The sequence below is a fragment of the Cicer arietinum genome, chromosome 5 (assembly GCF_000331145.2).
Source record: "Cicer arietinum cultivar CDC Frontier isolate Library 1 chromosome 5, Cicar.CDCFrontier_v2.0, whole genome shotgun sequence".
NCBI lineage: Eukaryota > Viridiplantae > Streptophyta > Magnoliopsida > Fabales > Fabaceae > Cicer > Cicer arietinum.
This window is the reverse complement of record NC_021164.2, coordinates 5527022-5537698: the sequence shown is the minus strand read 5'-3', so window position 1 is coordinate 5537698 and position 10677 is coordinate 5527022. Positions and strand designations below refer to the sequence as shown.

At 28.5% G+C, this 10677-nt stretch overlaps 1 protein-coding gene across 2 annotated transcripts; it reads left to right on the top strand.

Moving 5' to 3' along the window:
• The first annotated feature begins 3533 nt into the window (after positions 1-3533).
• On the top strand, positions 3534-10464 carry LOC101496656 (disease resistance protein RML1B). 2 transcript variants are annotated; one of them, XM_073369047.1, is made up of 6 exons: positions 3534-4359; positions 4620-5721; positions 5810-6082; positions 6350-6541; positions 7511-8249; positions 8507-10464. In XM_073369047.1, exons 1-6 carry the CDS (start codon positions 3896-3898, stop codon positions 9337-9339), a joined length of 3603 nt encoding a protein of 1200 aa, XP_073225148.1. In that variant the 5' UTR covers positions 3534-3895; the 3' UTR covers positions 9340-10464. The 2 variants fall into 2 exon arrangements, with proteins under 2 accessions (XP_073225148.1, XP_004499788.1); XM_004499731.4 differs by having other exon boundaries at positions 3537-4359; positions 6350-7153.
• The last annotated feature ends 213 nt before the right edge of the window (positions 10465-10677 follow it).

The window sequence follows — 10677 nt, the reverse complement described above, 5'->3', positions numbered from 1 at the left end:
TATCACATAACTTTATCAAACTATTAAACAAAAATTGCAATCTTTTGTATTAAAAAGTAAAATATCGTTCATCAATTTTTTTAATTAAAATTAAAAATATAATAATTACTCAAATATGGGTTTATAAATTCATATATAATAATTATTCAAATAAACTAATTTGAAAAGAATATTCTACAAATAAAATCAATAAATTATATTATTTTTAAAAATTTAAAATTTTATTCACAATAATACTAATACGTTAAAATCTATATATTCCGCATAATGCGCAAATCATATTCTAGTTTAATATAATTTAACTCTACAACTAAGTACATTACAATCTATTAATCATTATCATAATCACAATTACAACGCGTATCGACAATCAATACATCAACAATAGTTTAATATATATCATCAACTGGATTTGTTTCCTGGTTATAAAATGAATTCCCGACAACAAATAATTCTTTAAGAAATGAATATCCTTATGTAAAAAAATCCTATATTTCTTACTATAATGTGTATGCATTTTGCTCTCTCCAATTAATTCTTTCAATGTGTAAAACTTGTCTGTTTCCATATTTCTTACTTTTTTTTGTTACAACTTACAAGTGTGTTTGTACAAAACAACAAGACAATTATTTTCAATTTCGTTCCTTTTATGACAAGAAATATATTATATTTTTTACCGATTGTTTTGGGTGCTTTGCTACTATGTTTTTTCTTGCTGCTTCATATATATAATAGGTGTATTTTAAGAATTTTAACATTTATTCACGAGACAAATCCAAACATATTTTAGTTATTTTCATTAATTGAAAAAAAAAAGTCCCAAGAGTATGAATTGTAATTAACCAAACATTTTTTTTATTTAAATTTCATTAGAATAAAATTCCCATTATTGTATTCCTTGGAATGTTATTCCTAGGAATTATTAAAACAAGATTAAATAAAATGTCGTATATCAAGATTGATTACAAAAGGAAAAACGTAGGGTCTACAAGGTAAATACTCTGGTCATAAATCAAACAACAATAAACAAAATGAAAAGACATCTCAAAGAAAAATCTTCTTCTTTCTCTTGTGACCACAAAATAGTTTCTCCATCTTGAAAAATAATTGATCAGTGACAAAATTTTATTGTCAATAGTTTGTGATTGCATTGATAAGTCTTCTATTTTCACCGATTTATAAAATTGATCTCTTTATTTTATAATTCAATAATTTTAAATATCATGATATATAATACGATAATATTGAATTATTAATATTCATGAAATTATAATAAAATTTTTAAAAATTTAAATTTTAACTTCTGAAATTATTATTATTTATTTAATTAATAATATATAAATAAATAATACATCTATATCATGAGATGGTATGACATATTATTTTAAATACCTTTTTAACTAAATATCATTTAAAATATGTCAAGTTATAATTGTATAGATAAAAAATATAAAGAAATATTAAAACTATTGGATTCCAAATAAAAAAAATTCTATAAATGAGTTAAAATAAAAAAATAAAAATTTTAATTAAATTTTTTATTTTAATTTATGTTTAGTTTAAAAAAGATGTAAGAGATATAATAATAAATGATGTAAGATAATGATAAAAAAATGAGGTGACAGAATGATAAATCATTAGAAAGAAATATAAATTATATATAAAAAATTGATGTGACATGAGAGAGAGATAAATGATTAGATATATATATATATATATATATATATATATATATTATTTTTTTCTTTCATTTTTCAACCCTTCTATGTAAGTCACTAATATTGGGCGAGGAACAAGTTGGGTTCAGTTGGATAGGCCCACAATTTGTTTATTGGTTGACTAAAGATCTATAATTATTTGTTTGAAAGTCAGCCACACAATATATATTCAAAAAATAATATAAATAATAAATCTTTTAACACATATTTTTCAAAACAATCTTTTTTATTGATTAAAATCTATATAAATTTTATTAAATTCACATAATTTAAAAAAAAAATTAAAATATATGTGGTAGAGAATATGTTAATACTTAGTTGTATTCACATATTCTTTCTCTTTAAACCTCAACCATGTTTGTGTCCCAACCTATTCAACAAAAGAAGGAGCCTCTACATGTGATGATGATATCATGCATGATGCTCACTTTATTAATCATATATAATTCATAACTTGGTTTTGGGTAAGAATACATGCAGTACATATTGGACACTTAGAGCTGTATTAATTAGTTCATTTAAGTTTATTTACTGCTATAAATATTTATAAAGTTTTTTTTCGAAAGAGCTTATAGAAATAGTTTATGAGATGTTTATAAATTATTTTTAACTAATTTTCATAAGCAAATTTTAGATAATTTATGAAAATAGTTTATAATTTATATAAAAATAATTTTATTTTATTTTACTTTGAATTATAAAAATAACTTTTACATAATATTTATACTATAAACTGTGCTAAATAAATTTTTCATCCAAACATAATTTTATTATTAGAGCTAATTAAGAAGCGATGAAATAAATTAAAGGAAACTAAAATATATAAATACAAATAAAATAAATATTGAATACTAAATTTGACTTAAAATACCTCATAATATTATAGAGGTTAAAAAGGTTTTACTATTACAAAATGAAAATACAATGATGAGTTTCTTTTAGTATAAGATCCGATACTATTTTCACAAATATTTGAGAAAAAATGATGGAACATAAACAGGAATTATGGTTCACTATGAATTGGTTTTAAAAAATATTTAAAATTTTAATCTATAATAAACTTCTTTTAAAAATAATGTTAATGATTATCTTTATTTTTATTATTGTAATAGAAATTTAAATAATATTGATTTAATAAAAATAAAAACAAATAAATATATATTATAATAAATATATATCACGTATTAAATCGACATAATTAAATCACCATTCTATTTTAAAAATGAAGATGGTCATAATGTATTACTTTTGAAAAATATTATATATCGTCGTTTTTTAATAGTTTTTAAATACTGATCTACCGTAAATCAATTATAAATAAAAATTATCTAAAAAATAAATATGTAATATTCTAAAATTAGATATACAAATATTTACATATTCTTATATGCCCTTGCGATTTGACAGCAGAAATAGACAAGAGTGAAAGGACAAAGATATTATATCACGATATATGAGAGAGACAAAGATAAGGATTCGAAAGAGATCCTCTTGGAAGTATCAATGGTTAATTTGTTTGGGTTCCACTTGCCATTATGCTCATAGCTAAGAGTCTTATATTTGATTAGATCTCATATGAAAATTATGTTAACTGTATTTTTGTAAAAAAATATTAAATATATATATAAAATTTAAAAATTATAATAATATTATTTGTGGGATATGTTTGGGTGTGGGGTGGATATCGCTACTCTAAATCCGTACTCACTTCTGAATTTTAATTTTGGAAAAAATTCGCACCCGCATCTAATCAAAGTGGGTTTTCCTTATCCAAATCAAACGGATTCAGGTGGATAGCCGCATATGCGGGTTATGTTGTCATTCCTAAATGCGATAGTGAATGAAGAGATTCAAGTTACATACTTCGACATCAATAATAAATTGAAAAATGAGTTATATAGTTGTAATCTTATATGTCGGTGTTTTATTGGTGTCAGACATATGTGTTGGATAGTTGACAGACCTTCGATAAGAAGAGCTGAACATTTTAATAAGTCAAGAGACAACCCAACACTTGCTTTTCTTTATTATCTCATTGTCAAAGTTTAAAAGAGATATCAACATGTGCTTGGTTCCTCAAAGTCAAATCTTTTTTTCATTTGTGAAAAAAATGGTATTTTGAATATCTTCATCAAAAATAGCATTACCAATCTCTATTGCTAATTTTGCCATAAACCATGAAGCTACATGAATGGAGTTATGATGTGTTCCTAAGTTTTAGAGGTGAAGATACAAGAACAAGCTTCACAGGGTCTCTCTATCATGGTTTGCATCAAAAGGGTATCAATGTTTTCATAGATGATGAAAAGCTTAGAAGAGGGGAACAGATATCTCCATCTCTTCTTACAGCTATTGAACAATCAAGAATTTCAATCATTGTGTTTTCTCAAAACTATGCATCTTCTACTTGGTGTCTTGATGAGCTTGTTAAGATTCTTGAGTGTTGCAAAACAAAGGGGCAATTAGTTTGGCCTGTTTTCTATCATGTTGACCCTTCTTTTGTAAGACATCAGACAGGAAGTTTTGGAACAGCAATGGCTAAACATGAAGTCACATTCAAGGGTGATGTTGAAAAGTTGAGGAAGTGGAAAAGAGCTTTGTTTGATGCAGCCAATTTGTCAGGTTGGAGCTTAGAAAAAGGGTATGTATCAATATATGTATATTTTTCTTCCCTTTGTTTGTGTATCTATTTATATATGAAGCGTGAACGCAGACATAGAAACTGGAAATGAAAGTGATTTTTATCACGCCCACACCGTTAATAGTTTGAGAAAATGAACTAATTGAATATAATAAATGTGTTGGTGTCGTGTTTGGTGTCCAAATACTAACACGTGTCGGAATTTGTAATCATTTTTAAAAATCTTGATAGTAATTATGTTGGAACTTGTAACTTGGTAGGTATGAATTTGAGCTTATCCTAAGGATTATTGAGGAGGTCTCAAATGAATTAAATCAAACCCTTTTGCATATTGCCGAGCACCCGGTCGGACTAGAAACTCGCATATCCGAAGTGAAATCACTTTTGAATAATGAATCTTGTGAAGATATTTGTTTCATTGGAATCCATGGACATGGAGGAATAGGCAAAACAACAATTGCAAGAGCTTTATACAACTCAATTGCTAATCAGTTTGAAGTCACAAGTTTCATTTCTGATATAAGAGAAAGTTCAACTCAACATCATGGCTTAGTTCAACTTCAAGAATCACTTCTTTATGAAACAGTTGGTGACAAGAACACTAAGCTAGGAAATGTTAATAAAGGAATTCCTATTATAAAGAAAAGATTATGTTGCAAAAAAGTACTTTTGATTCTTGATGATGTTGACAAACTAGAGCAGCTCGAAGCATTAGCAGGCGGACGCGATTGGTTTGGTTCCGGAAGTAAGATAATCATAACAACTAGAGATAAACAATTGCTAGCTTCTCATCAAGTAGATAAAACATATGAAGTTAAGAAACTAAACCATGAAGAAGCTTTTGAACTCTTTACATGGAATGCCTTCAAAAGCAAGGCACCTATTGGAGGCTATATGGAGATTTCCAACAATGTTGTGTCATATGCTGAGGGACTTCCATTGGCTTTGAAAGTAATGGGATCAAATTTGTTTGGTAAATCAGTTGAGGAATGGAAATCTGCATTGGAAAAATATGAAAAAATTCCTAGTAAAGAGGTTCAAAATGTACTTAGAGTAACTTATGATAATTTAGAAGAGAATGAAAGGGAAATTTTCTTAGATATAGCTTGTTTCTTCAAGGGAGAGACAATGGAATATGTTGAGAAGACACTTCAAGCTTGTGGTTTCTATCCGAAATTCGGCATAAGTGTACTTATTGATAAATCTCTTGTGAGTGTTGATGAATATAATAGATTGAAAATGCATGATCTGATACAAGACATGGGTAGGGAAGTTGTTAGAGAAGTTTCGCCGTTAGAGCCTGGAAAACGCAGTAGATTATGGTATCATGAAGATGTTATTGAAGTACTAACTGAAAACTCGGTAAGAATCATGTGTATGTTATTCTCTTCTCATTGTTTTGTTAATCTTTGATGTATAATTGTAACATGATTTTGGTTTGATTTAAAAGGGTACTTATAGAGTTCAAGGAATGATGGTTGATCTCCCTGATGAATATATGGTGCACTTGAAAGATGACTCCTTCAAAAAGATGAAAAATCTTAAAATTCTTATAGTTAGAAAAGGACAATTTTATGGAAGCCCTCAACATCTTCCAAATAATTTAAGGTTGCTTGATTGGATGGAATATCCTTCATCATCTTTACCATCTTCTTTTCATCCAAAGAAACTTGTTCTACTTAACTTGTCGCGTAGTCGCTGTACGATGCAAGAACCATTCAAGGTATACTCCTTTTGTCCCATAATAACTATGATATTTGAAAAAAAACAATTTTTACGTTCATTATTCGAAAATTATTATTCTCCGGTTAACATTTATGATAAAGAGAACACACCAATGATTAATAAGAATAATTTAGTAAAATCATGATTACCTTTCTTTCATTTATCATCTTTTCGTGTGAAATAGTCACATGCAATAGTTATTGTGGAACAAAGGGAATAACTTTTAGTTATGTTAGTCTAATTTATCATTTATGTTTTTTTGCAGCATTTGGATTGTTTGACTTCTATGGATTTGAGTCATTGCGAATTCTTAACTAAGCTACCTGACACTTCTGGTGTTCCAAATTTAACAGAACTAAATCTTGACCATTGTACAAATCTAGAAGAAGTTCACGACTCTGTTGGATTCCTTGATAAACTCATTGAGTTGAGAGCTTATGGGTGCACTAAACTTAAGGTTTTGCCAAATTCCATCAAATTGACATCATTGAAAAGTCTAATTCTCAATTGGTGTTCAAGTCTTAAAAAATTCCCAACAATTTTGGATAAAATGGATAATCTCATATCTATTTCAATTGAAGGAACTAGTATTGAAGAATTGCCTCCTTCCATTGGAAATCTTGTTGCTCTTCAAGAATTAAGCATGACATCTTGCTTGAGTCTCAAGCAACTTCCAGACAACATTGATATATTGCATAATCTTAAAAACCTTGATATTGAAGGTTGTCCACAACTAAGAAATTTTTTGACAAAATTTAGAGAATTAGAACAATCTAACCTTACCTATGGTAATGTTCAATCACTTAATCTAGAAGATTGTGATCTTATAGATGAAGATATTCCCATAATTTTCAAGTGTTTCCCAAACTTAGTATCATTAGTCCTTTCAGGAAATAATTTTGTAACTCTTCCAAGATGCATACAAGAATATTCTTCCTTGCAATTACTTCACATTGACAATTGCAAACAACTCCAAGAAATTTCATGCATTCCTCCCAATTTACAATTCATTAATGCAAGAAATTGCGTATCATTGACTTTGGAGTCGTCAAACTTGTTACTAAGCCAGGTTTGCTTCATTGGCAAATGGTTTAATTACTTTACTTTATCAGTCCTTAAACTATTTGAGAACTTTTAAATAGGTCTCTAAACTTACAAATTAATTTTTAATTGGATCTCTGAATTTTTAAATAATTTTTAATCGAATCCCTGTTTATTGACAAGTTCAGGGATCTGGTTACAAATTATTTAAAAGTTCAAAGACTTGATTACTAATTATTAACAAGTTAAAGATCCAATTATGAGTTTTTGATTCCAGAACTTATTTAAAAATTTCTAAATAGTTCAGAGACTAACAATGTAGTTAAATCTTCCTACATTATTTTTTCTTTTGTTTAGTCTTATTTACTTGATTTTTGTTTAACAGGAAATATTTGAAGCATTTCAGTTACAAGTTATGGTTCCTGGAAAAAGGATTCCAGAATGGTTTGACCATTACACCAAAGGAGAATATATGACCTTTTGGGTGCAAAACCAATTTCCAGAAATTATTTTATGCTTTGTTCTTGAAATAGAGAGTGAAATGAAGAAGAGTTTCGCTTGCGAAATTCGGTTCTACATTAACAGTGAGGAAGTTTATGAATTGGAAATTCCAATTTCTTTTTCATCATTGGTGACAGATCATGTATGGTTGTATGATTTGAGGACTAGTCCATCTATTCAATGGAATGATCTTAAATCATATTTAGTTGATGATTGGAATCAAATTGAAATTTCTTGTGAGAAAATAATTGATCCATCAAATTTGACTATAAGTTGGTGTGGAATTCATGTATGTAGTAGGCAAGAAGCTAGCATGAAGGATATATTATTTGAAGATCCTGATCTTGATTTTGATTCAAGCAAAGAAAATGTGAAGATTGATGATGATTTGGATAAAAACAATGAAGAAAGTATAAAGTCAATTGAAGATTTCCAAAAGAATTTAGAAGGTTGTGAAATACTAGATAGGAAAATAGAGAACTTGGAAGATTCTAGTATTGTTGCATGCCACAATGACATGGATCATAATGAAGATAATATTTTAATGCATTCTAAAACATTGGATGGTGTTAGTAAAGATTCAATGGCTATAGTGTGTTATGGAAGCAACAATAATGTCAAAGGTAATTATCATCAATTCTATATTGATATGATTGTTATTTGCATCATATCATATAAGTTCATTTTATTTCCAATTTTTTTTTTAATTAAATTTTGATACATTGTCGGATTAAGATAGTTTACACCGTAAACACAATACAACCAATTATATGTCTTTAGAAGCAGTTATGTTTATAGTCAAATATGTTTAACGATCTTACAATTATGATTGACTGACGTGTACAAAATCTTTACCCTAAAATTTCTCCGGTTCGTGTAGAGTATGGATTAAACATGGTAGTTGCTGATCATCAATCAAAAGCTCAGCAAAAAGCCAAAGTCATAAATTTTATACAGACACCAAATGCTATAGAAGAAGCATTTTATGCTAATCTTGATGATGAAGAAATGGAATCATTTTATGCTATTCTTGATGCTGAGACTTCACATTCCAATGAAAAAGAAGTGTTTTCTGAATTCTCCAAAATGCCAAGTGAAAAGACCAAGAAAGCTTTGAAGACACTTAAAGACTTTCTCAACATTGATTTTTCTGTTCTTTTAAGGCCTAGTGAGTACAATACCATGAAGGATACATTAGATTACCTCACAAATTTACCTGTAGAAGAAGGGATATCTATTGAAATAAGATCATTGGTTATAGAAGTTTCAAAACAGTTCAATCATTGGAGTTATGATTACAAATATGAAAACAAGAAGATAGAGTATACAGAAGCCAAATTGTTGAAAGTTGATGAATTGGAAGAGGGTCTTGAAGCTAACAAGACCCTTTTTAGAGAAGTTAAGTATTTGGAAAGTGATTTGAGTAATGAGTTAGTTTATTTGGAAGAAAGGAAAAAAGAGTTAGAAGAACAAATAAGTGTTGTTAAAGCTAACATATGTGCTTCACAAGGTGCAAAGAATATGGCTATTCATACAAAGAAAGAAATATTTGAAAAAGGAAAGATTCTAAAAGTTCAAAGAGATGAGTTAAGGGAAGAAGTAGATAGTTTGAGAGATGAGAAAGAATTGGCTAAAAAAATTCAACAAAATATAAGAGATGAATGGTCAAAGCTGGGTGAGAAATTTAGTAATAGTATAAAGCATGAAAAGTGATATATGTCTTCTACGACGGTAATTAAAACCAAATCGCACTGATCTGTATGACCAAAAACCAGTTTCGTACTAAAATCGGGGATTTAATCCGTTCCAAGGGTTGAACTAGATTTTTTTTTATTTTGACATTTTTACTGAAAAATTGTAAAAATAAATGTTCTTTTGCAATTATTTTAGTCCTCTCCGGGAAAATCTTAACATACATGATAAAGTCATGTACTAATTCTCATTTTTAATTGATATAAGACTTTAACAAGTATATTACTATATGTGACTTCTTTTATTTTGGTGTGATCTTTGGTTGGAGGGGCGGCGCTCTGCGAGAGATTTAGTAGATTGTTTGGGATAACTAGTAAGAAAAATGAGTCGATCAGATCTAGATGGGATATTGATGGGGGCGGGTGGTGTTAGTGAAGATGATCGTTTCTATTGGAGGAGGATTTGTTGCGTGAATGTTGTGTTTTGCTATCTAATGTTTTTTTGCATGAAGGTTTTCTAGATAGGTGGTCTTGGAGACTTGAAAATAGTGGTGTGTATTTAGTCAAAAGTGCATACTCGACATTATCTAACGAAGTGGAGGTTGGAGATTTGCCCTTGATCAAATTCATTTGGAACAAGGCGGTTCCTCTGAAAGTGGAACTTTTTGCTTGAAGATTATTTAATAATCGCATTTCTACAAAGGATAACTTGACAAAATGTGGAGTAGTGAATTCATATAATTCTGTGTTTTTTGGGAGTGGTGGTGATGAGAGTGGGCAACATTTATTCTTTGATTGCTTCTTTTTTGGTTTAGGTGTGGAATACAATGTTGAAGTGTTTGAGTGTGTCGAGTACACTCCAACAAAATGCATTTTGTTAGGATCAACAATTTTGTGATTTATATCTATTTAACAAGACATCTCGAGAAAGACTTCGTATGATTTTGCTAGTTTACATTTGGAGCATTTGAAAAGATTGTAATAAAGGATTAACGAATGGAATTGCTCAATAATGGACAAATCTACTTATGTGTCTTGGCCTTTGTAATAGGTTATGCACTCTCAAAGTGTTTTTGTGGCATTTAACTTGTTATTTTAAAGAAACTTGTTTCATTCTAAGTTGATTTGTTTGATTGTATTTTGATTACTTTGACGTGTTTTTGAACTCGAATAGGTGGTTTTAATTGAATTTTAGTTTTCTTAGAAAAATTTGACAACATCAACACTATGTTGACTGTGAATGTTTTTTATTTACTCAATTAATTGTGAATGGTTTTTTACTCAAGTAATTGTGAGTGTTAACTACTTTATTATATTTATTAGATTTGTAATCCCTCTATTCCTTTTCAAGTTTCATTTT

Coding starts and splice junctions, on each gene's coding strand:
- LOC101496656 (XM_004499731.4), top strand. CDS start 3,896: ATGAAGCTACATGAATGGAGTTATGATGTGTTCCTAAGTTTTAGAGGT. Junction 5,722..5,809: donor AAGTACTAACTGAAAACTCG/GTAAGAATCATG, acceptor TTGATTTAAAAG/GGTACTTATAGAGTTCAAGG. Junction 7,154..7,510: donor CAAACTTGTTACTAAGCCAG/GTTTGCTTCATT, acceptor TTTGTTTAACAG/GAAATATTTGAAGCATTTCA.